Source organism: Aquila chrysaetos, chromosome 24 (genome assembly GCF_900496995.4).
Source record: "Aquila chrysaetos chrysaetos chromosome 24, bAquChr1.4, whole genome shotgun sequence".
Lineage (NCBI taxonomy): Eukaryota > Metazoa > Chordata > Aves > Accipitriformes > Accipitridae > Aquila > Aquila chrysaetos.
In genome coordinates, this window is record NC_044027.1 from 18,479,630 (window position 1) to 18,506,243 (window position 26,614).

Sequence of the window (26,614 nt, forward strand, 5' to 3'; positions counted from 1 at the left end):
GAAATATTTTAATTTAATTTCGTGTGATGTTTAGCTCAAAATAAACCAAGTAAATTGTTTCTTTCCTTTAATTACCTATTTCTCCTGTGAATCAGACTGGCTTGTCAGCGCCAGGGCACAGTCTGCAGTAGCAGGCCATCCTGCAAATAATTACAGAACTTGCCAGCATACTTCCTACTGGATTAGCCTGAGGGAGCGTCTCTGGAACTGGTGTAATGGGAGGTCGGGGCAGGCTGAGGAAGCGGGTGTTTTGGCAGCAGAGTTCTGATGCAATAGCCCATAGCCACAGAGGCAGAGCTGCCAACTGGGGAAGAGGGATGAAACGTGCTCATCGGGAGTCCGGGTGCCTTTCTGCAGGGTGTGCTGTATTGTTTTGTGAGCTCCCAAGGCGTTGCCGGCTGCTCCTGGGTCCCCTCGGAGATCTTGAGAGCTGGCTGGGGTACAGCCTGCCCCGGGAGCCACCGCTGCCTGCTCTTATCCGGCTTCTCTTCAGCCAGTGTGATGGGGCATAGGGTAACTGCTCGGGCACTGGGGCTTAGGAACAGAATTGCTTGAAGGCTGCGTCTCTCATGTCTCCAAAACCCATCACCGACTGTCTGTTTTACAGGGGAATTTATCAAGGCACTGTACGAATCAGATGAAAATTGTGAGGTGGATCCCAGTAAGTGTTCGTCTTCAGACCTTCCTGAACATCAGAGCAACCTGAAAATGTGCTGCGAGCTGGCCTTCTGCAAAATCATCAACTCCTACTGGTCGGTATCCCGCGAGTGTCGCTCCCCTCCGCATGCCCTCAGCTAGCGCAGAGGTGGTACGGCTGCAGGGGACAAGGGTGGCCGCAGTCCATCTTCAGGCTGTTGGTACCTGTCCCTTAGCTGGGCTGACGGGCAGCTCGTCGGAGAGCTTTGGAGGGAGAGCTGCGGGGCCCTGCCCACGTCCTGCAGCGCATGAGGGAGTCCTGGCGGTCCAGGAGCAAGGGTGAGGATGGCCAGGGAGTGAGACAGCAGCTCCTGCTCACCCAGAGTTTGAAGCATCTGCTTTGGGGCTGCGACAGCCTCACTGGATTTTCTGTCACGCTTGTTTTCAGTGGGTGCTGAAGGGTTACTGGCACAGACGCAGGGACAGGGCAGTGGAGAGAGGAATGCGAAATGCCTTTGCCAGTGTGACCAATTCAGAGAGGGACTTGATGCCAACTGTATATGAAAGTCTGGAATAAAGGGCAGAAATGCATGTCCTGGGTCTCCTACCCATGTAACAATTCAGTCTGGATTAGACTGATGGACTCTGCCTGCCTCCCCAGAGCATCAGGTGAAGTTTTGAAATCCTCTCTGCAGCAGGCAGGGTCTGTGGCACCCCTCCTGCCTGCAAGGAAGCTGCACCAGCACAGGGAGCTTTTGTTTAGGCAGATGTTCTCTTGTTGCAGAGTGCTGGAGCAGGGGAGGATGCTGCTGGTACTCCTGGGTTGCTGTTTGGCTCAGCATCCTGCGTTCCTCCGGGTTAACCCTTCTCTCTCCCAGCCCCAGGGTGCTTGCTGAGGTGGAGATGGGGAGCCCATTGCCTCCTTGGCCCAAGGCCTGGTATGCAGTTTGAGGCATTTTGTAGCTGTTTGTTCTCAGGGTAAAGGTTCTTGCAACTAGTTGGGACAGGCCCGAATATGCAAAATTGATTGGAGTAGTCCTATCTTGTTGTGGAAGTGGCTGTCGAGCATGGCTGTGCTCATGGTGTTACCTCCTGCTCAGCCCTGGGGACTGGGAGCCAGGAGTCCGTGGGTCTGTTACAGATGCCTGCAAAGATGACTGAAAGAGGAAAAAAATGGGCTTGTGACTCTCTTTACTTGGAGAAATAAAAATATTTTCTTTCTGATTCTTGCTAACGTACCCAGACACTCTTGTCCTGATCATGTGAGAGAATGATCATTTTTGTCTTACTGCTGGATTTGCAGTCTTCCTGCTTAAAAGTCTGGGCTTAGTTTTTATTAATGTATTTCGTAGCAACACTGTTGCTGCAAAACACCAACTAAGGATAATATTGGAGGAAGAATGTCTTTGATAGTACGGATTTCTCATTTTCTCTCCTATCCCAGCTGTTGTGTTGAGGTCTAAAAACTCATTATACTTAATCTCCCAGGATACTGGGTGTGCCCTCCTGCAAGCCCAGGAAGGGAATTGCTCTTCCTGATACTGCTCAGGGAGAGAACAAGCAGCAAGAGGCTCACTCAGACTTCCTTTATCTATCACAAATAAGCAAAGGGCAGATTTTTTTACAGGCATCCCATACCTTATCCTGGGCCACTTAATAACTCTCTGACTCAGGAATGGTGTTTACCTGCTCTCACAGGAGGGATTCACTGCTTTTGGTCACCAGAGGATTATAACTGTTTGAATTGAATTAATGTATTCCTAAAAACACCGAAAGCAGCACTAAAAGGTCACTCTAAAAATAGGCTTGAAAAGTGACCTAAGGAAAGTCAGGAATGCATGGGAAGTTTGTTCCTCCAGTCCTGCCTTTCCGAGGAAGGCTGGAGCAGCTGAGCTGCTGCTCTGAGTGGTTCCCCCAGTCCTTTGTGCTCAGCGGTTCTTGGGAATTAATTGGGCTGATGAGTGTTCGGGATTGGCCAAGGTATCCTGACAGCTAACGATCTTGCTTTAAATAGAGTGCCAGAGTGTGCATGTTCATCTGCCGGATAGAGTCAGAGAGAGGAAAAAGGTTTACAATAACTGAAAATTGTTATAATTATGACATAATTTGGACATCTGGAAAGTTTCAGTGTAAGCAGAAATTCAGCATGTGGAAGCTCGTTACTGGAAAGTTGGGTAATGAATTATGGGCCCGTTTGTCACATAAAGCTGGCTAACTGAATTCCATCCGCTGTTACACAATTAAACTTTTATGGTCTCCCAGCCTGTGATAGTGAACAGTACTGACGGGCTGTATGCAGCCGGTGCATACATTTTCAAGGGTTTACTTTCCAGTAACTGTACAACCTGTCCTGATCATTCAAGCCTTAAATTGCTTAAAGGATTCTCCTGTTTCTGGGCAAATACCATGAAGTAAAAGGGCTTTGTCCAATTGTATGGATCAAGCCAAAGACAGAGGAGAATTTATCCAGCCAAAGACATTGGTAACGTTATTTATAAAGCGCAGGGTAAAAACTCACGAGTGTGAAAGCCTGAAGCCAACACGGAGCTGAACACGATGGCAGCATTTGCCAAGCACTTCCATGGGGTGTCACCGCCCATGTCCGAAGGTCGGAGAGAAACCTGAAAACCTGGAGCACAGCTACGTGGGCCTCCGTATGCAGCAGTGCTGTGCTGAGTGGGCTGCTGGGGTGGGAAGCGTGCGGCCGGGCAGTGCGGTCTGCGGCTGGCGGATTAACGAGATGAGGGGTGAGGGCTCTGCCTGCTGAGCATGCACGCCGCTGGCTCAGAGAACGGCCGCAGAGCTAGAGGCTGTGGCTGTTCGGATGCAGGGTACGTGCCACTCTTGACGGACCGCAAACCCCGCGGGTCCTCAGCTCTGCAGCTGTGGTGAGGAGCAGTCGGTTGGGCTCGGTGAAGTGAGTGTCCGTAGCCCCGGGAGGCAGAGGCCGGAGGACTGGGAGTGCTGGCAGCAGGAGGAGTGCCCTTGTATTCGCCCAGAGGCCTGGCAGTGCTGCCGCCGGGACAGCGTGCACGGGCGGGTGCTTCGCTCTGGGCGCTCCTCCGTTTCGGAGCCTCCCACCCGGTGCTTGCTGCCGCTGGACAGTGGATGGTGTCTCTGGCCATGCAACTCCCATGGTTTTCTCTTCTTCCCGACTCGGGTGAGGTTCAACCGCAGGGCAGTCAGTCCCAGAGAGGGGGGCAGGCCGGTGAGAAGCCAGCTGACGTTGCTTTGCTTCTCCCAGACAGTCCCCGCAGCAAAACTGGGAAACCGTCCTCTGAAATGGCTGTTTGTTAAGGAGATTTATGGCCTAAAATGGAGTCCGACCCCTCTTCAGTCTGCTTTTGTACCATCCAGCTCTGGTTTTGAAACAAAGACGGTGGTTGCTGGCCAGGACAGCCTCCAGGGCGGGTGGGGAGCTCTGTACCAGGGACCCAGGGGACCAACAGCAGCATGGTGGGACCCATTGCACGCCTGCTCCCGTGGGTGGGAATATCCAGCTGAATAAATAACCCATGCTGGGAACAGGATAAGGTGGGAGCCCAGAGCTGGGGAGGGCCGAGCAGAAACAGGCAGCAAGTTCTCTGGCGATAAGGGCTGTTGCAGCAAGCGTCTGCTGGACCCAGGGGAATTCTGGTATCCAGGAAAGCCAGGCTGAGGTCTGTGCAGTTACAAGGCTGGAGTAACTCCGGTGGGGCTCCGCGTTTGTACTAGTCACAGTGGGATTTGATCCAGGTGCTTTGAACATGAGTATTACAATTTGCACAGCGCTCCCTCCAAGCACCGGCTGTGCCGGTGACCCCAGTACTGCTGGTGTTTCTGCCGAGAGGGTCCCATGATGATGCGTTTCTTCAGGAGATGCTCTCCACCTTGGTGCCTGAGCTTCCCCGCAGTTGGAAGTGCCCTGTGCACAGCCAACTGACTTGCGATGAGCTGCTTTGCACGGTTTGTTTCATATCTCTGTCTTCCCAGTTGTCTGGGGTTTTGGCACCCAGGACAACCGGGAACATTAGTCTGATGAAAGCTGCTTCTCCTGCAACTTTACGGAGCAGCTTTGCTTTTTCCTGTGTGGTTTGAGTCTCCTAAAAGGACAAGAGCCTGTGACTGGTGTAGATAGCGGTGCTGCTGTGGATCAACAGGGTGAGAAGGCTCTACCGTTGTACAGGTCTGAGTGTCGCACCCCACAGCTGATACGCACCGTGTTTAGCTACAGCTGTGTGGCTGTTTGAACACCCTGGCCTTGAACTTGCCATCCCTGCATGTCCTTCTGTCGTTCCAGTGTCTTCCCAAGGGAGCTCAAAGAAGTTTTTGCCTCCTGGAGACAAGAATGCAGCAACCGAGGCCGCCCAGACATCAGTGAGCGACTGATCAGTGCCTCCCTATTCCTCCGGTTCCTCTGTCCGGCCATCATGTCCCCGTCCCTCTTCAGTCTCCTGCAGGAGTACCCGGATGACCGCACTGCACGCACTTTGACCCTCATTGCCAAGGTCACCCAGAACCTCGCTAACTTTGCCAAGTAAGCCGGGGTGCAGGGGCAGGAGGGGGCAGGTCTGGAGAGGGGGAAGGAAACTCCGGGTGTGTAGGCAGAGCCACAGCTCCGGCATCAGGAGTCCCACACTGGTCGCTGCTTTCCTCAGTGGAAAGGGTCTGTTTCCTGTTGGCTTTTTCCCCTGTGTCTCTCTGGGACCCATTCCCTCGCTGTCGGGTCAGGGAGATCATTTAAGTTTCCAAAACAGGACATGTTTTATGAGCAGGAAAACGGGCTGTTTTGACCACAGGGACGAGCCGGCAGGGTGGCAGCAGGAATGCCCCGGCACAGTCAGGCACTTTGTCTCATGACGGCTGTGCGGGGCATGCCTGGCAGCGGTGCACTGCCTGCCTCCCGTCAGAGGCACCAGCGGGACCAGAACCCAAACAGCAGCAATGGTGTGCATCGCTCAGGAGCTGGTCTTTCCTTCCTCTGAGCTCTGGGACCTTCCCTGCTATTAAAATGCAGATGTCTGAACTGGGAAGGTATGAAAAGAGAATGGGGACACTATCAATTTCTAACTAAGCCCATTGGTTTGATGGAAACAAAGCAAGAGATTTCTGAAAATCTTTCAACTGGCTGCAGCTCTGAGCTACTTATCCTGAGCTCTGATAACAAAATGATGAGCTTTCTGAAACATGAATGGACAGTTTCTGTCTAAAGCTTCTTAGATTTGGAAACTAGCTTAGTACACACACTCACAGTCAGGGATGCGCGTACATGCAAGCAGACACAGACGGAAGACATACAAGTGTGTTACACTAGATGACAGAAATTCTCTGTATTCCTGACCAATCCCTAACTAAAGGGTTTTCAGATTTTCAGCACTGTGCAGGAAAGACTCTTTAACTAAGCTGACATTAGTCAAGCCAAAGTGATCAAGCTGAGCTGTCCTGCAGATGGCACACAGCCGAGCCTCTCCTCACAGAATCACCGGCACTGGCACAGCACCAACTGCTGCTGGTGCAGTTGAACCATAAGACCCTCCCTGTTGTGCTCTAAATAAGACATCTGACTGAAAGCGAAGTCTGGGTGGAGTGCTTGGAGGGCAGAAGGAGGTTGCAAGAAGCCCAAGGGGACAAATGGGCTGGCCCAGCTGCAGGTGTAGCTCTCCTGGTTGATCCCCAGAGTGGTTGTGCCGGGGCAGCAGCCGGCATGGCTGGAGTTAGCTTCAGTGCCCATGGAAGAGCAGGGAGAGTGCAGGATTCCTACCACCATCATTCACTGGGCTTCAGTCAGTTGATGGTGCTTGGTATTGCGATTTCTTTATTTGCAGTGACAGGTCCTATTTCTGGAGGCTGTGCCCTGACCCAGCAGTAAGATACACTCTGTTACCAAGAACAGCTTTGTTTCTCTAGCCTTCACCTTCATTTCTACTGCGGAGATCCCATGCTGACAAGGACTTGGCTGGTTTAGGCTGGAGTAAATTTTGGTTCCGTGATCAGTGAGGTGTACCAGGTGCCTGCTAGCAACTTGGGGATCCCAAAGACTTTGAAGGGTTCGGATGCCAGAGGAAGGCTCTGGCATTCTTACCTGCGTATGTACCTACCCGTTCTGTTGACTGCACTTCTGTTTACAGGATTTAGTTGAAATTTGTACTGCTGTCTTCATAGGTTTGGCAGCAAAGAGGAATACATGTCCTTTATGAATCAGTTCCTGGAACATGAATGGACTAACATGCAGAGATTTCTGCTGGAGATTTCCAATCCCGAAACCATCTCAAACACAGCTGGCTTTGAAGGCTACATTGACCTGGGCCGGGAACTGTCCACTTTGCACTCACTACTCTGGGAAGTCATTTCTCAACTAGAGCAGGTATCCGGGGGGATTGCAGGGGCTTGGGGGAAGCGCAGTTAGCCAGTGCTGGGCATCTGTACCACACCCCACACCTCCCCATGTCCAGTAGGTATCAATCCATTAGCTATATCTGTGCACAGCACAGCTGTTACTAACCCGTAGCACTTCCCCAGACTTTGCACATGCTGCAGAAGTAGCTCATTCTTTACGTCCTTCTTTGAGGCAGGTGAGTATAGCTCTTTCCCTCCTCTGCTGTTTATCACTGGGGGATGAGGATGGAGGGCCAGGTGGGAAGAGAAGGCACAGCTGCTGAACACCAGGATTTTGTCTGTCCCAGCAGATTCAAAAGGTTTCTTTTAAATTAAAAGGACTTTTGTCAAGAGGCCTGGACCAGGTTTGGCTATAGCTGTCATCTTCTGTATCTGAGCTTTGTTAATCATGCTTCTTCCTCTGCTCCACAGCAGCACTGGCTTCTAAAGCCACATGTTCTGGTACATCCCGTAGCCTCAGTGGTGGGGGTAAATGATGGAGAAAATGAATGTTGTTAATGTGGTTCACTGAAGAGACTGTCCAGCAACTGGCAAAGCCCACAGTTCTCTAGCAAAAATACAAGATATTGGTAGTAAAATACAAGATGTTGGTAGTAATTCTGCTCTCTTTTCTGCCCAGGGCACTGCAACAAAACTGGGGCCTCTGCCTCGGATCCTGAGGGATGTCAACTCGGCACTCAGTAACCCAACCTGTGTGCAGGTCTCGGTCACAGCTGATCACACCGCATCCACGCCTAACGCTGGCAACAGCATCTCTGCGGGGCTACAGAAAATGGTGATAGAGAATGACTTATCTGGGTAAGAGCATAAAAGGTGGCCTGGCCACAGACCAGGGAAATACTGACTATTCATCTACTGCCAAAACTTGAGCACCTGCAGGGACAGACAGGACAGGGTGTAGTGTGGAGTTGCCTGATCCATTGACTAGGCTTTCCGATCGCAGAACTGATATTGGATGTAGTTCAGCTCTGAATCTAGACAAAGCAGTGGGCGGTAGTGCAAGCACATGGCTCCATGCCGGGTCGCTTAAGAGCCAAAACTGGGGATGTGGTCTTGGGAAATGAAGAACTTGGTGGTTCTGGTCCCAGCTGTTGAGATATGGCTGCAGAAGTAAAATGTTCATCCTTTGAGGACTTGAGGGCTTGTTTGTGCTAACCTCAAAGTGATGGGTATCGCCATTAAGTTCAATAGGTCTCTGACTATGCAAGATTTATGGGATTGGCCTTATGCGTCTTTGTAAGACATAGGGTATATATGTGCTGAATTCACTGAGATCCAAATCTGGACGTTTCTCTAAGAGTTGCCAAACTGTAGAAGCCTAACAATGAATTCCAGTCTACTTTGTCCAGTTTTTATAATACCGGGTGTTTTTAATGATGAGCAGTGATTCACAGACATTGTCACCTAACTTACTTTTTGGCCTAATTATGTAAAGAGTTTCATTCATGGGGAGGATGACTCTGTTGCAGACCTATAATGTTTCTGTTTGTGGAAAATGAAATGGAGCACACACAAATGGAAAGACTGTGCTAGTAAAATAGTTAGTAAGTGGAAACTACGTAATATTTAACAGTTTAATTAGGAATGAAAGGCAGCAATGGTGCTGGACTTGCTCTAATCAGAGCTTTCATCTGTAATGCTTCCCACCGTGAGGTACAATTATTTAAATGTAATGGTATGGAGGATCACTGACAACATGCTTTCACCCAAATACTTGCTTACAATGCACCATCTTTGATCAGCAGTATATTCACATTAAGCTACTGCAAAGCTCTTTCTTCATATCCCCAAGAAATCAATATTGCATGAATGTCTGTTACAGCAGGAGGAATGGGTGGATAACCTTCAGTTGCTAGGCTTTAGCTCTGCTGTTAGAGCTCTCTGTCTGACCCTTGGAGGCCTAGTGTGGATCAGGCCCCCATGGTGTTCCATCCTGTACAAATATTGGCCAGTGTGCCCTCAGGAGCTTACTGCCCAGGTACAGAGCAGGGGACATGAGAGTGGCGTGGATACAGCCGGTTGGAAGCAGAAAGGGTGACACGTGCTGTCAGCGTGATGAGCAGATCCAGCCGGGGAGGCAGAGCCCCCCCGAGCGTGTCTGTGATGCCTCCTGCACAGCACAGCGCTCTCACCGCGCATCCGCACGCCCCTCGCTCGCCTGCCTACACCTGCCCGCTCCTGCAGGGCTGGCCCAGGGCTCCTCTGCACCCCTCCGTCCCCCCCCCGCTCCCCTCGCGCTGTCCCTCCCCGCAGGCAGACCTGGCCGGGCCAGCCCTGCCTCTGCGCCCGCAGGGGCTGGGTTACGTCCCCGTCCTGCACAGCTGCGCCACGCTGATTTCTTCTGAGTGATTTCGTTTTTCTGCTCCGGTGCAGCATTCACAACTCTTCTTTTTTGTTTTGTTTTCCTCTCCTCTTCCTTATGCACTGACTTCCCCGCAGTCTGATAGATTTCACACGGTTACCATCTCCAACCCCTGAAAACAAGGACTTGTTTTTTGTCACAAGGTCTGCTGGGGCCCAGCCCTCGCCTGCCCGAAGCTCCAGTTACTCAGAGGCCAATGAGCCCGACGTGCAGATGTCTAATGGCAGCAAGAGTTTGTCCATGGTGGACTTACAGGACAATCGGCTCTTGGACAGTGGGGCCAACGCGCCTGGCACGGCTGACTCCCTCAATGACAGTCAGTCGTCCCTCGGGCAGTTGCAGGGCGTATGGACCGCACGGACTCAGCAGAACAGCGTGACGGCCATGGCCACCGTGCGCCGGGTGGGCCAGACCCCCACCACGCCGAGCGGCGAGAGCGCGCCCGGCCGGCCGCAGCTCCTGGCACCCCTCTCCTTCCAGAACCCCGTCTACCAGATGGCCGCCGGGCTGCCGCTCTCCCCCCGCGGCCTGGGCGACTCCGGCTCCGAGTGCCACAGCTCGCTCAGCTCCCACAGCAACAGCGAGGAGCTGACGGCCAACAAGCACGGCTTCGCCGCCCCCGCCGCCAGCGAGGACTTCACCCGCCGGACGGGGGAGCTGGCCCGCCGGCAGCTCTCGCTGACGGAGAAGGGCGGCCAGCCCACCATGCCGCGGCAAAACAGCGCGGGACCGCAGAGGCGGATAGACCAGCCGCCCCCGCCGCCCCCGCCTGTCACCCGGGGCCGGACGCCGCCCTCCTTGCTGAACACTGTTCAGTACCAGCGACCCTCCAGCGGCAGCATGATGTCCTCCTCGCCAGACTGGCCTGGCAGCGGGGCCCGCCTCCGGCAGCAGTCCTCCTCCTCCAAGGGTGACAGCCCTGAGATGAAGCAGCGCACGATGCACAAACAGGTGAGTCTGGGGGCCGTACCAGCTCTGGGCGTTGAAGGGGCCGGGCAGGGCTCAGCCCGCGGACTCGGAGAAGAAACCGGCCAGTGGGCATTGCTGCGGTGGGAGGGGACGTCACTGCGGCTCTTGAGTTACCGCATCGGTGCCGACCCCGTGGCGGCATTGCATGCGGGGACGCGCCTCGGCTCTTGCACCCGGCTTGGCCTGAGACGGAGGGACGGAGAGACGGAGGCCCTCTGGGGAAGGGGACGCAGACCAGTGTTCATTCTCCGCGTTCCTCCGTTGCGTGGCACGTTGGCGTGTGACTGCCGCAGGGCGGCAGGTGGCAGAGACACGAGGGCGATGGCAGCCATGCCTCTGTCCTGCGCTACCATCTTGTCACTGCTTTGCCTCTCCATGCCCAGGCATTCATCCCATGCCATAGTCAACCCCGCGCCATCTCCCAGACTTGGACCGGGCCCTAATCTTCTCTTGTGACTAAGAGTCTCCCTGCTGCAGCTCCTGTCCCAGCGGAGCCACGGCACTCCTGGATGCTCCTATTTGTTTGCTCTGCGAGACCCTCCTGTAAGTGCTTCAGGGGAGGTGAGAGCAGTAGGGAAGCAGTGTGCTCCCCGTCGAGAGTGAAGTTCCTGCTGTGCAGAGCTCTGCAGTGATTCAGGTCCCAGACCGCATGCTGGTCTGCACAGAAATAAGTTTTGCTATTCGTGGTGCTAAAATTGAAAGCAGTAGGTCACAGACCCTGGGCCCTCTGGTTTTCCTGGCATGGATGAATTGTTTTTCTAGCGCTCATTTATTCGTTCTACATTTCAGAGCTAACCCTATAGAAAATTAACACAGTAGGGCCTCTCAGTGCCTAAAGGAAGAGTTTTAAAAGTAATGCAAACCCAGAGAATGTGGACAACTGGCAAGAGCTCGCTGCATCTCAGCCCAGACACAGTATTAAGGCACCTTTTCAGCAGTACGGTGTTGAAAGAGCAACAGAGTTGGTGTAACTACCTTTCCTTTACAAGGCAGGTGTGGAGGCCTTTGTCAGTGCTGCCCATTGAAGGCTGTTTTATCAGCCCCATCTGGAGCTGTTCTGTGCATACGGTATTGATTCATAAGCACTGACATTAGCAAGCATGCCATGTAGCAGCATTTGTATAATGTGGATCAATACTCATTAGGTACAGAGGGCACACAGCTCTGCAAGCAGCAGCAGCCTGTTCGGTAGCAGTTTCCTCCAGAAAGACAACAGTGAACTCTGGGTGACCTTCGGAAAGCCCTGGCCAAGTTGTCTTTGCAGATCTTTCCTCCACCCACCCCTGTTGTCCTCTCAAAGTTTCCTCAAGACCTGAAGTCCTCAGAATGCCTTTCCTACCCTTAATCTGCACATTTTACTTATGTTAGCAGCATCTGTAGACCATAATGAAGCTGCTTGCTCATGGTTGGTGGTACTAAATACTGTTTGAGAACAAAGAAATCCCATTTGGTGGCCATTTTAGTAGAAGTCCATGAACCTCATTCGTGCCAGCCAGAAGCACTTCCTCTACTTCTGTAAGTTCATCTGCTGAACTGACTTCCAAACTGTCCCAGGCCAGACGAGACGTCCTTTTTTACTTCTTCAGAGAAGGAAGAAAGAGGCAGAAGGACTCATGCACAGTGGGCTGAGCTGTGTTCACTGACATCCTTTACCAGTGGCCTTTACGCTGCTGAAATGAACCCGGGTGGCCACTGCTCCTTGGAGCCAGAAATTCTGAGCAGCCAACACAGGTGCCGTGCCCGAGCTGGAGATGCAAGAAAAAGCAGAAAGCCACAAGCCAAGGGAGGATTTATAGCAAGTGATGTTCATGAGCTGAGTCTGAAACTTCTGATTTAAAATTCTGGACGTAGAAGACCAGACTGGAAGATGGCATGAGAAAGCCCCCAACCCCAGTGAGGTGACTAAACCAGTCCCCACTCCTTCTGCGTACAGAACCTCCTGTTCTGCTTCTTGCCGGTGACTAGGTTTCTTTACTGTCCAGAGGTTTGAATGAAGGAGAAAATCCCCGACATTTCTGACTTGTTATCTTGAATTCCCTTGACCAAGTCATCCAGATCCCTTGTGTTCATCCAAGAAACTGCTTACTGCAGTTTATAATGAGCCAGGATGGAGGGGAAATAGCTGGAGATTCACTTCCTCAACCTTGTAATGTGGTTGGAAAATATTTAGGCAATGCCATTTGCAGTCCCTGCCCAGGCTAGGACTGAAAAGCAGCAGCTGTGTGTCTAGCTCTCTGACTGTGGAACAGCACTGCTCCTTGAGCTCCCATAGCTACGTGAACAAACCTAGAGATGAACTACTGAGATACCGAGCATTTAGACCTCTCCAGCATCCTAAGTGTAGTCTCAGCCAAAAAGAAAACTTTCTTTTCCAAGAAGGCACCTGCGTGACCAAAAGTAGCGTTTCCATTTGCAGAGCTGGTTTTATCTGTACGACATCTCCCCAGCAAGCAAAAGGACGGCTCAGTAAAAGATGCTGAAGAGTTGAGTGAAATCTCTGCTTGCAGAGTGAATATACCACGTCAAGCCACTCTGCCTGCAGCTCGCCGCCTTCTCAGGTCATGTCCTTCTGAGGTGACAGGACCTGCTCAGAAACCTGGGCCCGTTACTTTCAGCAGGACCCCACTGCAGTGTTCCGTTGTACATCTGTTCTGTGGGGGTGGCACAGGGAAGACTTTGGCCTGTCAAAGGCTGTTTGACCTAAAATCATGTGCAGATGCAGAATAGGAGTTGTTCTTACCCCCCAGCCCTGACTGCTCTGGTAGCTCAGACTTGTTCGTTGCTGTTTGAGCAGCAGGGGAGAGGGCTTGCTTGGAAGGAAATTCTCTCACCAGCTTCATGACCATTTCTGTTACAGGTTTTTCTTTTGTTATGGTTGTATGTTTCATTGTAGGCCCCTTCTCCTGTGAACCCCAATGCCCTGGACCGCACTGCTGCTTGGCTTTTGAATATGAACATGCAGTTTTTAGAAGATGAAAGCATTGACCCAGATTCCAAGCACAGGGATAAGCTCAGGAATAAGGACGAGCTCAGCCAAGCAGAAAAGGTAAAACCTGATTGGATTGAAACAAGTTTCTAAATAGAGAGAGGATTTCCTTGAATGTCGTTCATCTGAGCACCCTGGGGAAAAGGTGGGCTGTGTGGCAGTCCCTCCCAGGAGAGAGGGGTGTCAGGTTGCTCTTTGCCCTGCTCAGCCTCACAGGGCAATTCTGGGGAAGGTTTGGGAGGTTTTCACACACTCAGTGACTGGAATTACCCTCTGATGAAGGCAAGTAAGAAAAACAGAAGCCAGGAGTCAAGTGCTGGTGCTGCTCTGCAACAAACTCTGACACCAGCTAGTGCCTGTTACTTCCCCCATTCCTACTCCGTCTGGCTGTAGGGGAAGAGAGCTTAAAAAGTGAATTAAGCACACCTATAAAAGTGATGAGAGTAAGGTACAGGCAGCCTCGTGCCTCACAACAGGGACATCTAGCAAGAAGCAACTTCCATATCAAAAGGCTGTAAACAGACCTAAACATTAAGTCCAGATTCTGGTCTCGGAGACACCACCGGGGCCTGGGGTGACTTCAGTGGTGCAGTGACATCGCCCTGAGCTTATGGCTGTGTCACACAGACTAGGGCCTGACCAATCTGGGGGTCTGTCAGAAAGTCAGTTCCAGAGTATTTGGTCTGAGCCCACTGTCCCGGAGAGGCCCTGTGCTGCTCGCGAAGCAGAGGGTAATGCTCATGTCCCCTCCTTCCCAGATGAGCCTGCGGTGGGACAAGCAGGGAAGAGACAGAGTAGGCCTGGCCAGGGGTGACAAAGTAGGGTTAGAAGTAAGGATCCAGCAGTCAAGAGCTGAGAAGATCCCATATTTGCTGATTGCTGCTTCTGCAAGGTGCTTTCTCAGCAGCCTGGCTCTGCCAGGACCGCTGCAGTTGGGCACAGTTAGCATTTGGGACGTTTCCTCAATGTGCTTCTCCTCTGTCACACCAGCCTTGTGTTACCACCCAGTCCCACAGAACTGCAGACATCACCTTCCCTGAGCCTCTTCCCTGTTTTTCCAGCACAGACATGTTTCTGTTTTTGTTACGATAGCCTTCCTGTTCTCATTTTGCTGTGCTGTATCATTTTGGGACTGTCACCTGTTAAATTCAAGTGAAATGCCAAAGGCAGGTATCATAGGGACTGGGAGGTACAAGGTGACCCAGGAAGAGTGTAGCAGAGTTTTGTGAGAGTTCAGCCCATTTCTTACTGTCTTTCTGCTCCTTGGGTATTGCTTTAAGTACACAGACATGTACCGATCAGATAGCAGCTGACAGAAAAAATGTACATGTTTAGCAGACTTTGTGTGCAGAGGTATAGAAATCTTGCCTACCACCTAAGCAGAGACACCAGTAGGCAGCAAATCGAAGAGAAGGTGTTGTCAGACTGGTGCATCGTGCACTGGCTTATTGCTGCATTTAGTCACTGAAGGGCTTCTAAAAGGGTTCAGTGCTCATTCGAGGCTGCAACGGAGAACAACAGTGGCAAGCTTTGCTGTTGCAGTGGAAGTGGAGTGAGGTGAAATGCTGAAGGACCACACACTAAGAAATGTGTGCTGGCCTTGTCCAGCTCACACCTGCCAGCTCCCGCAGGCAGGCAGATGGCCCTCCGGTATGGACACGGTGCATGCCAAGCATTGTCACTAATCCCCTTCCTGGCACCTTTTCCTGTGAAACGGGCTCAGCTTTTACCAGGTGGGCACTCACAGGGACTGCTCTATTTCCGTGCCAGCCCAAGAGGCCGCTGCCCCCCAGGACGTGCCAGGCTCACCCCATCCTCTGTGGGGACGGGCTCGCCAGCACAGGTCCTGCTCAAGGTAGACAATGGTAGGATTACAAACTCTGACGGTATTGCAGCAAACTAGTCCCTGTCCCAAGTTCAGAGGGAGTCCCCACCTCCCAGGAGCCTGCTGTCTCATTCCCATGCAGCATCTTTTGTTACTTTGCTGTCACATCAGTCACTGACATTAAAGATCACCATTAGCATAATCTCTCTCCCCATTACTGTAAGACATGAATGGTAACCAAGAATGAGACAAATGTTCTAGAGACAGGAGCGACTCCTTCGGTCTCTGAGGCCTCTCCTGCTATCATTTGAGCTCACTTATGCTGCTCCTATTTTAAGGTTAGGGTAGGTATTTAATCTTTCCTGTTCAAGCAACTCCCTTCTGTCTGACTTTTTAGTGCTTCTGTGCAACTGTATGGGCGTTTGTGTTCCCTCATCGCTCCAGGTTATGTGTGCAAACTGTGTCGTTTGAGTGCCGCAGTAAAAGCTTTGCTAAAGGAAAAATAGAGGGATCTGTTGTGTCTGTCCCTGCCCAGGCAGAAGGAGCTCAGAGGTCCTGCCCGTCTGCCAGCCATGGCTCGAATACTTCGGCAATTCAGGAAGGCCATCAGCATCAGAAATTTTCAGTCCTTGGGCGTTACAGTTAATTTTGCTGTCAGCCAGTCAGTTAGTGGAGTGATACTAGGAAAGCAACGTGGATTTACATGGGCGGGGGGTCCAGCTGACCGGTACATGGGCAGCAGCCTGGCTGCGTTCCCCTCTCACGAGCTGATCTGCTGGTGAAACTCCCCAAAAGTGGGACACAACCAAGTAAGTAAGTAAGTAAGTCCATCGTTTGAGTGCTTACACACATGGCAATGGCCAGAGGGGAAGGCCGTATTTTCAGCTAGCCAAGTCAAGACACAATTAAGTGCATTTCTGTCAATTCATGAATAACACTTGTAGCTTTGTAACAGACTTCATGACTCACATCGAAGTCTTTTTCCTGTATCTGACTCTTTAAAAGCAGCTTGTCAAATTATCAGCTGCATGTTAATTCTAAGGTTATTCCAGTTGAGGGGTTTTTTTAAAGAAAATTTCCAAAGATGATTTTTTTGAAGTTAAAGTCGGGGGTTTTTGTACAGCTACACACTGACTTTTCCTTTAGCAAAGCAAGTTGTACTGAATGGTGTGCTTCTGCAATAGCTGAACCCAGTTTTACTGAGTTAGAAAGCTCTTAATTTTTTTAATTGCTTCATGTGATTGTTCTGCTGCTGATTTTTAGCTTCATCTGAATGAACAGTACAACTGTGGGGTCTTGGCTTCATGCAGCAGCTCTTCTCGGATGGAACCCTGGTTTGACATCTGATCGTGTTGCTTAAAATCCTGCGCCCCAAAAGGCAGTAGTGCTCACTGCCCCTGCTCACGCCAGCCAGTTGCCCTCGCCTTGATGGAGGGTGACCACTTTGTGCCGAGACAGCAGTGCCTACGTCTGTCACTGCTGCAGAGCCTGCTGCCTGGCAGGAGGCAGGCAGCACTAACAGCTTGTGCTTGGCTTCCAGCACGTCCAAAGCGCCCACCTTTATCGTTTTAGACTGAAGAGCTTGTGTAAACCCAAAATCCCACCAGTGCAGCTTCTCCTGCCTGCGTTTAGCCCTGCGCTGTTAGTGTGAGGAAGATGCCAGATGCGTTTGCCATTCACTCACTCTAACCTGCATTCCCCATGTGAAATGCCAGACTCTGCTAACAACCCATTCTCTGAACCTGCCAGTGACCTGCCTGCCCAGTGGAACGCAGCATCGCTCCTAGCGCAGTGTGGAGAAGACTGAAGAGGAGGTGTCGGCAAGCGGGGTTATCTGATACGGGTTTGCAGCTAGTCTAATGCAAGGAGAGGGGCATAACTGGGTTATGGGGAAACCCTGGCAAGGGCAGAGCCCTACTAGGTAACATGCCACATGTGTTTTCTCCTCCTGTGTCTGTCCTTGCGTGCTGTAGTACCAGCAGGACCTAGTGGTGCTGCAGGACAAGCTTCGCATCTCCAACAAGAAGCTGGAGGAATATGAGACTCGCTTCAAATGCCAGGAGGAAACAACGCAGAAGCTGATGCTGGAGTACCAGGCCAGGCTGGAGGAGAGTGAGGAGCGGCTCCGCAGACAGCAGGAGGATAAGGAGATCCAGATGAAGGGCATCATCAGCAGGTATAGGGGAGATGGGAGTGCTGGAGATGACAGGCACGCAGCCTGGCTGGCATTTAGAGCTGATCCCCACTCTGGAGAATCACGTTTCTTTGGAGCTGCAGGCAGGTTTCCCATGTGGGTTTTCCAGCATTTATTCACTCCTGCCCTTCTGGGTTACAGCCCCTGCAGGGGATTTCAAGCACTGACTCTTTGGGTCCCCCCGTCTGTGTTACCTGGGACAAGGAAAAACCCTGACATTTTCCTGATTGACAAAGGCAAAACTTCAGGAGGGGAGAGCTGGCAGCCTGCCCCAGTTCTCGGAGGCTCTGGCAGGCTTGCTCTTCTGTTCATATAAGCGATAGATGTAAAGATCAAAATGTTCTTTTCCTGATGTTTCCCTGAAGATCTTATCACCATCCCATTACTCCTAACTATAAATCCCCTTCTCCCACCCAGTGGGATGTGGTGTTTATGTTTGTCTAGCACATACACTGTTCCAGTGCAGCTAGCTTCACCTTTACCTGCGCCAAGCCAACTTAATGCTTTTAATCAGCCCCCATAAATGGGTCAGACTTTACTGTTCTGTATCACTTAAGCTTTGGGACAGTCTGCTATAGAGAGCTCTAGAGAAGAGTAAGAGCCAGAAAAAAGACTGATTCTAAACTATTGGTTTGTGTGTAAGAAGAGGTAGTGCCAATGATTTGTCTCCTTTGTGCTCGAAAGCACAACTGTGGGTCCTGGGAGGATCTCTGTGTGTGCCTCAGCATTGCAATTTCAGATGAGACGGTTTGACCTGGTATGGATGATGGGGGCTGCTATGTGAGGCCAGTTCCATCTGTAGACTAGCTTCTCTGGTATTGCATATCTCTTCCTATGTATGCACTTCAGAGATGTACATCACCTCTTTGCTTCCTTGGTGTCAAGGACTAAATGAGGACATGATCTGTGTTGTTCACTCTGGGTGGCTGATTTAGATGTGTATGAGACTAGTATCTGGGCTTAGCAGAGTCCAACAAATCTAATTTTTTTTTCTTGTCCATTTGGCTACCAGACTGATGTCAGTTGAGGAGGAGTTAAAGAAGGACCATGCAGAAATGCAGGCTGCCGTGGATTCCAAGCAGAAGATTATTGATGCACAGGTGAGTCCCTAATACCAGGGTGAGTCTGCCAACATGCAGCCTCCCTGCCATGCAGCAGTGCCAGCTCAAGCACGGCGAGACTGTGCACATGGGTGAGTCAGCAGCAAGCTGCAGTCAGTGACAGAGCTGTTCAGACTTCAGTAGGATGCGATTTACTGTCACAGCATTTGCATTCGTACAGCTGTTTCCAGCCTTTGAGCTTGGCAGGTGACACAGAGGATGGCGGGGGGAGGTTTGTGGAAGGATCATGACCACATTTCAGTCAGTTTGTGGAAGGATCATACCCTTGTTGGCTCAGTCTGAGGTCCCCAGAGCTTTGCTTGGTGCTTCCTGTTCCAGTTGTGTTTGCAGGACCTGGATACAAGGAACAAACAAAGCTTAGCCAGAGCAAAGCCAACGTGTTTTTTCAGCCTTTGGGTTGTGGCTTGCAGGATTGGGAAGCACAGTTATTGCTTTGGATTACAATGGCAGAGGAGCATCAGATGATGGGTGCAAAACACTATGCTTGGAAAAGAGAATCTGAAAATACGGTCCATAATATTTTAATTTGTCTAGGCAGAGATCAGCATCTTCTCAGCAGCTAGGCCTTCCTACAGGTTGTGGCTAGGTGATAGTATATTCTAGGCTTACTCTTAACAACCCTATTAATCACTTGTGAGTCACTACTCATGACTAATTTACTGTATAGCTAATTAAAAAGGAGATGAGACAGTAGTAACTTTGTAAAAAGAATCACTGTTTTTCTGTAGAGTAATTTGTTCAAAGCTAGTAAATCACCATACTCCCTTCTGCACTCCAGCAAAGCCTAGCAGATACAGGGGCGTCCGTAAGGTGCTAGCAGTGCAGACTGCAGCCTGCCAGCAGCTCTCGACAGGCTGTCCTGTCTCCTGCCATTTTCTGTGTTACATGTGAGGCTTTTACCATGAGGCAGTCTAAACTGTTCTCTTTTTGTCATCTCAGGCTGTACAATAGCGTTAGACTTGTCCATACATGGACCTTCAAAGTTACACACAAGCAAACTACTGTGCCCCTCTGAGTTGGTTCTGTTCCTTTGTGCTAATGGCAGACAGAGAGGGATGATGACTTGTTCAGTGTCAAAGAGCAGGAGTAGCAGAATCAGGCTGCAGCATGGAAGCTCTTGCTCCCGTCCTTACGATACTGTAATTGGTAAGAGTTGCCATCAAAGCCACCCTGGGAGGCCACAAGTCATTTGAACTATAAATTTACGCTAACAAAAATCAGCTAAACACTGACAGGAGTAACTATCTTGGGAGAGCTTGGTTTTAGAAAAGAAATCTTGTAATCTTTGTAACAGCTGCAGTTAGAGCAAACAGTACAATGAATTTCTGTATAACTGAAGAATTAGAGAAACCATGTTACCTCCATTTTCTTCAGGATGCTAAAATGAATTTAGCTCATTGCACAGGCAAAGTACATTTGTGGCCCTGCTAACAGCAGTGGATTTGAAAAAATGCTGCCCTTCTTTGAGCACTTAAAAACCCCACACCTAAGAACGCCAAAGAAAAAGGTCCTGGTCCAAAAGGCCTCTGGGTCGCTGTGTCAGGACGAGTCCTGGCATCACAGAGGGACAGGTCTCCATGCCTTTCCACTGACTGTTCCCCTCTGCCTGTTTGTTTGCAGGAGAAACGCATTGCTTCATTGGATGCTGCCAACGCACGGTTAATGAGTGCCCTTACTCAGCTGAAAGAGAGGTACAGCATGCAGACACGTAATGGGATCTCCCCCACAAACCCAACTAAATTGCAGATTACAGAGAATGGAGAATTCAGAAACAGCAGTAATTGTTAACCCGTGGAGGGCGCTGCCGCAGGAGAGGAGGCCTGGCCAGAGAGACCGTGCAGCAGCAGGTGTGAGCCGCGGCTTCAAAGAACGGCTGCTCTCTCCCCCCCAGAGAAACCAGCTCCTTACTGCGGACGGCGCGCTTGACTGAGCCTTTGTGGGAGATGCTAATGCCAGCACATTGAGGGGACGGAAAGATCGAGTGTGAGATGAGTGGCATAAGGAAATAACATATATTTGAGAATCGCTGTCACTGTTGGATTTAAATCAGTGTTTAATGTTTAAACAAAAGTAATCTTTTCCTTCTAAACTGCCCAAAGGATATGCCTCACCCCTCCCAGCAAGGAATAACGTCCTTGGCATTGCAGTAAGCGAAATAAAGGGAGCTGGGCAGAGTAAGTCCAGTTAAAGTGTGCTGCTGGATGTAGCCGTACGAGGGATGGCAGCAAAGCTTGGCCCGCTCCTCCTGTGACTCCCCCTGGAGCACAGCCCTCTCCCAAAGCAAACCCCGAGCTGAGCCCAGCCGTCTTTCCTTATGTGGCTTTTGTGAGGCCACTGACTTTTACAGCGGGTGACTGTCCACGGGGCATTTACGCAGCTAATTAGTGTTTAATTAACTCCGCCCATATAGGGAGCACAGTCCAGATGAAAGGTCAGGGTGCACTCTGTGCGATGTGGTAGCCAAAGGGGTGCTGCATGGGGAACCACGGTGGCAGGGCAGTGGAGCAGGGCATGACTGGTACTGCTGGGGCTCCTGGGGGTCCCTGGGCAGCCCAGGGGAGCAGAGCAAGCCCAAGGCTCTGGCACGCAAGTGGAGGGAGGAGCTGGCACCCGGAGAATGGCGACTTGATTCCTCTCTACAGCTTCTGCTCTCTCACAAATAATGGGGAAGAGTCTTTGTAAGCAGTAGCCCCAGGCACTGTCCCCACGCACATACTTCTAGTCACAGAATAAAGTAAATGTTGCCTGAGCTTGGTCCCCGAGCTGTGAATGAGGTACAGGGGCTGGATTTCTGGTGCCCGTTGTGGTAGAGGGGGAGTGAGGGGCTACGTGAAATGGCCAGCTTCTTGCTTGACAAAGGGTTCGTTGTGGGGATGTAATGCTCTGTGCAGAGATTTTTACTATTTCTGGGGAGAAAAACAGACAAAGAAACAAGAAAAAGCCCTGAAGAACCATGAAGATCGGTAATTGTATTTCTTTTCTTTCACAGTATGCATTAGAAAAAAAAAGATCCCATTTTCTGGAATACTGTCCTCTTTAAATTGGGAATGAGCACTGCATGGAAATTAACCGGCTCGAAGAATGTAAAACATGGTCATAAGGGAGTAACCAACAAGAACAGCAGCCACCACCGAAAGCCCCCTTGTCAGGAGCACTGTGCAGGCATAAGCCAGGATTAGACTTTCCTAACTGCTGAAACACGCAGATTCGGCACATTCAGACACGTTGTGCTCAGCGGAGGGGTCACCTCCTTAACGGGGGATTGTGCCGCTGACCTGCCGCCACGGTGTGTTTGTTGGTTTGTGTTTTTTTAAGTTAGTACTTCATGACTCCCACTCTCAGAGCAGGTCACTCGTACCAAGAGCCAGAGAGATTTCTCTGAGATACGGATGACAGTGTACAGTGTACAGGACATCTGCCTATTTCTCCCACTAAAGTTTAATACACTGCTCAACGCCTGTCCTAGCTCCTCCTGCCATGTGTAAATGTACAGTCAAAGGGACTAGGATGTTCACTGAGCTCTGCACAGCTTAGGTACCGTCTCCAGCCTCACACTACCTAGGCTGCCTGAGCAGGACACTGTTTGCCAGTAAGCTCCGCATTGCCATGCTGCCCCACAGCCATAAGGCTCATTAACAGCATTCTTCCACATGCAATTGTTTTCAAAATTAAAGATGCTTTTTTTCCTAAACGTTTTTCTGTTCCCTGGAAGCCCTGGGCCAAGCCTGGTGCGGCTTGGTCCTTGGAGGAGCGAACGTGTTGCACTGAGGTCTCCACACCCCGCCAACGCCTGCAGAGTGGTGCAGTCACACAGCAGACCCCATACGGAGCTCCTCAGAGAAAAGTAATAACTAAGTATTTATGACAAGTACAGTCACCTTTGAATTTTGGAGACTAGCGCAGATGGCTTTGAAGAACCTCACAAAACTGACAAGGTTACAACTGGAGAAAGACCCAGACAGGTTAGGAATATACAGGGTACTGTGAACCTTTGGGTACGTACACTTAACATCTGCCATTGTCTCAGAGTCAAACACATTATAAGAACCCTGCAAAAAGACTATTTTAAACCGCTGTTGCCCTGAGATGTATGTTTAGAGCTGATTGTTTTTGAGTTCCAAAATAACTTGTGTTGCGAGACACGGAAGTTTTTCAAGAGAGAAGTAACATAGAGGAATGGAAACGCTAACAGGGCACGGGGGCAGGCGCCCCACCAGCAACGTGTTTCCATTCATACACGGAAGTAATTTTGGGATGCAGTCAGTGCTCTCCGTAAGAGCTGGAAAAAAGAAACACCCACAAAACAATTGTTTAGTACTGAAGCTAAGCACAGTACATCTTAATCTTCTCCTCAACCACAAGCCAAGGCACTGCTCCCCCCCTGCCCCAATCTGTCAGAAACTCCTGGTTAACCTCAAACTTGCAAATTACTGAACACACATTGTTCTGCTGAAATAGCAGGAATGCTTAAATCCTTCCACAGCGAGTTACTAAAATCTTAAAAGTTCCAGTGCCAACACCTTCTGGAGTTGTTGCTTAGTTTCCTGAGCCAGTATGAAAAGAAATTCAGGACAAAGTCTTGTTACAGTAGATTCCCCCCCCCCCCCCTTTTTCCCTGTCTCCTTCCCCTGCAACTGTCAACAACTGGACCTAAACGTGACCCTCCCCTAAAAAGGTTTGGGGGTAGGTTTTAAGATCCAGGCTCAGTTCAGTTCTGTTACTTCGGTTTGTGTTTCTGTTATTTATAAACTGTACATTTATCTATGTGTGTGTGAGTGTGTGTGCGCGCACACGTGTGCGTGAGCGAGCGCGAAGGAGCCAGCGAGAGCGTGTGAGCGCGCGCGAGCCCCGCGTGGCCAGGTTACCCGACGTGGCCTCGGACCTGGTATCTGGCGTAGCAATACCAGAGGCAATCCCAAGAGGTGCTTGCAGCACCAGAGCAAAGCAACCACTGTCCGTAATGTTTTGTGATCGGCTCCATTTTCTTTTTTGTTCTTGCGCTTTCTACAGTAAGAGGCTGTTCTAGTGCAAACTCGTCAAAGTGTAAACAAAACAAACACTCAGATTTCTATCTTAATACAAGTCTTAATATTTTTTTTGTAAATGTTTTCAGTGTTTACTGTAACGTATCTATCTCACTAACAGTTGTATATAGTAACTTACTTCTGGTGCTGCTTATTCAGTCAGGATTTGGTTGTATCTCACTGCTGTTTTGGAGAGGTGGACTCAAGCTAGCAAATCTGGATCCAGACGCAGGTTATGATTTCAGCCTCTTCGCTTTGGGGATCTGAGGGGAGAGAGAGAAGCCAGGGATCCAGATTTGAGGGTTGGTCCATCTCAAGGATTCTGTTTTAAGAGTTTTGATTTGGGGTTTTGTTAAACTGTAGCGAACGCTTCTGAAAAATGAGCAGAGGTTTGTGTGAAGGGGGATGAAATGGACTGAACAGTAGCCCAAGGTCTCTGCAGACTGTAAGTATCATCATTTTGGGCAGGGATTATGGCTTCAGTGCCAAAAGATTGGAGGGACCTAAGTCCTTCCCCGTGCCAGCTAATACTACAGTGTAGTCACCAGCCCCTCACCAGTTTAAGCAAATCCTGCCGCCATCCAAAGAGTCCTGCGTCCCTCTGCATCGTCATTTAAGTCTGGTTGGTTTTGTTTTCTGCTTCTGCAGTTGTAAAGCACTGATTGCACTGTGAGAACACGCTGAATCCTCTGGCCTGGCAGCCAGCCCCGTAGGTTACTGCAGGGTGCAGGACACAGGTTCTGCTACTACAAATATTCCTAAAGGGAGAAGGGACTTGGTGGACCTGAGCAAGGCATCACAGGCTCTCCTAGGAAAGCAATCAGCAACTAATCAATCATTTCCAAAGTTAGAGCACTCATAGGCTTTTCCCTGTTACTAATGTCCATACCCAGATGCAATAGAAAACATACTGAGGTCTGTTCTGTGATGAACAAGGAGAGGATTTTTAGTCACAGGAGATGGAAGATGCCCTGATGCATTCGGCCAGGACAGCCACAAGGTGTGGCTCATGGATTTGATCTGCAAGGGGCTCGTTTCCCCCAGCGATCCCACGGCAGGGGTAGCAGCCCCGGGGAGATGCCTTTCTGAAAGCAGCACCTATGACCAGTGGTGTCCAGCAGCTCCACCAAGGTCACTGCCCTGTCCATAACCCGTAGCTTTGCCTGGAGAGCGTGAAGCAGAAAGTCCAAAGGGAACAACTGTGACACTGTCCCTGGGGCAGGCGGGAGGGCTCCTGTTGCAGCACTCCGTCCTTCCCGCCTGCAATCACTGTAGGGGTCAACCTCCTTCCCAAAGGTTTGCGTTGAAAGCAATCCAGGCCTCCAGCCTGGCCACCGGGACCTGATGTGGGTCAGAGCGCACGGCCTCGTGGCCAGCAGGAGATCCCTCAACTGGCCACAGAAGGGACGCTGACCATCTCCACGTAGGTCTCTGACTCCTCAGGGCAATTCCAGAGGAGACTACTCAGTCACAAGGCTTGGATGTGTGGCACCTGCCCGGCTGGTGAGAACTGCCAAGCCCTGCTCTAACCCTGCACAGATAACTGTTGCCTTTTTCTTTTCCCTTGGGGAAAATTACACATGGGGGGGTGGGAGAGGGAGGACGACAGCAGCATGCTAACATGCAGCTGATGGGCTTTACAAACCAAATCCAATCTCGAGGGTGTTGCACAACATTCAGAAACAACCATGCTTTGAAAAAGGGTGTCACATTCAAGCATTGACTTTCACAAATCACCTGAGCTGTGACATTGCTGTAAATGCCATGTGGTTCTGCATCAGCTACCGGTACCCCAGAGTGCAGTCTCCATGTTCACATATTCCTTTATCATACATCACTGTGTCTTAAGATATACCTCTCTCTGTATATCTGCTTAGGCTGATACTTGTTCCTGATAAGCAGTCGCTATGTTTTATATCCTCTTATAAAGAAAAACAAATCTTTTTTTGTAAGTATGTTTAAAAACAAAAAAGCAAAGTGGAAGTGTTTGCTGAATCTCCTTCAGCTCCTTTTAAACTATGTAATAATGTACAGAGAAAGTTGTTGGTGTTCAAAGAAATGATGTGGCCGTGCAATTTATGTACATTTGCAATTAGAAATATTAAAGATTTATTTAGATATTTTACATAAGTGCTCCAGAACCTCTACTCAGTCATTTCCAGTTTTTAGAGCATCCTGACACATGCTGGCCACCTGCACACACGAGTATTTGTCTTATCTGTCTCCTGAGACAAATCATCTGAAACGCTACTGCCAGTAGCATTTCAGCCATAGCCTGGCTGACCACCACCTTCCCGTCTTAGTGCCCGTCACGCAGTTTTGGGGGAGGGCTGGGCACTAGGGGAGTCCAAGGGCCCGCAGCTCTCCCGGGACTTGGCCAGGAGCCACAGCTCTGATCTGGGCATTTGCAGCCACAGTAGAGGCCAGAAGGAGAAGACGCTGTGGGAGGTAGCAGCAAATGCTCACAGCTAGTCCTCCATCTCTGACACCAGCCAGTGTACTGAGGGTCAGAGCCCAGATTTGACTGGGACCAGAGATGCGGAACAGGCTGGACACATGCTCCCGTGGACCGAGGCAGCTCCAGAGGGAAGGCAGATGCAGCAGAGGACTGTGGTCAGGCTCGCTCAGCACAGGGAAAAACACCATCCCTGTCCCTCTGCTGACAGGGAGGGCAAGCTGTCTGAATTCTGGCACCGAACCGTCCCTGCCGTCCCAGAAAAACCCTTCGCCAGCCCCTGCCTGGGCACGCTGACCCGCTGAGCTGCCTGGACAGCAGTGCTGGGGCTGCACGAGGCTGTTTCTGCCCGGCCGACCCTGGACAGGCAGACCTTCTGCTGCCCACAGCCTGCCTATGCGCGCTCACTGCCCACCTCTCCTTCCAAACCGCCCTTCTTCGTCACTCCAGTAAAAGTAGCAGAAAACTTGGAGGAGAGTCATTAAAACCCTGGGCAGCATCAGCACCTCTGCCTCATTAACATCACCATAATTAGCTCCTCTGGGAGAGAGGGAAAGACAGGCTGGCTGCATCAAAATGACTCGGGATGTGGAGACTGCCTGTGGCCATTCCTGTGCTCAGACAGCAGCTCTGCTGCGGCGGCACTGGACCCAGGCTGGTCACTGGG

The 26,614-nt window shown here is 50.7% G+C and overlaps 1 protein-coding gene across 14 annotated transcripts in view; it reads left to right on the forward strand.

The window, feature by feature from the left end:
* The window catches only part of LOC115334876 (DAB2 interacting protein), a 211,742-nt gene extending 186,125 nt beyond the window's left edge, over nt 1-25,617 (forward strand). For 11 of the 14 annotated variants that reach the window (XM_029999645.2, XM_029999644.2, XM_029999648.2 and 8 more), the window contains 9 exons: nt 608-752; nt 4,916-5,152; nt 6,778-6,979; nt 7,631-7,809; nt 9,451-10,324; nt 13,236-13,388; nt 17,127-17,329; nt 18,360-18,447; nt 20,089-25,617. In XM_029999645.2, the coding sequence (XP_029855505.1) occupies nt 608-752; nt 4,916-5,152; nt 6,778-6,979; nt 7,631-7,809; nt 9,451-10,324; nt 13,236-13,388; nt 17,127-17,329; nt 18,360-18,447; nt 20,089-20,256 (2,249 nt within the window). In that variant the 3' untranslated portion in view covers nt 20,257-25,617. The remainder of the gene's footprint in view (nt 1-607; nt 753-4,915; nt 5,153-6,777; nt 6,980-7,630; nt 7,810-9,450; nt 10,325-13,235; nt 13,389-17,126; nt 17,330-18,359; nt 18,448-20,088) is intronic. The other 3 variants (XR_003921283.2, XM_029999647.2, XM_029999646.2) reach the window with 3 other exon arrangements.
* The last annotated feature ends 997 nt before the right edge of the window (nt 25,618-26,614 follow it).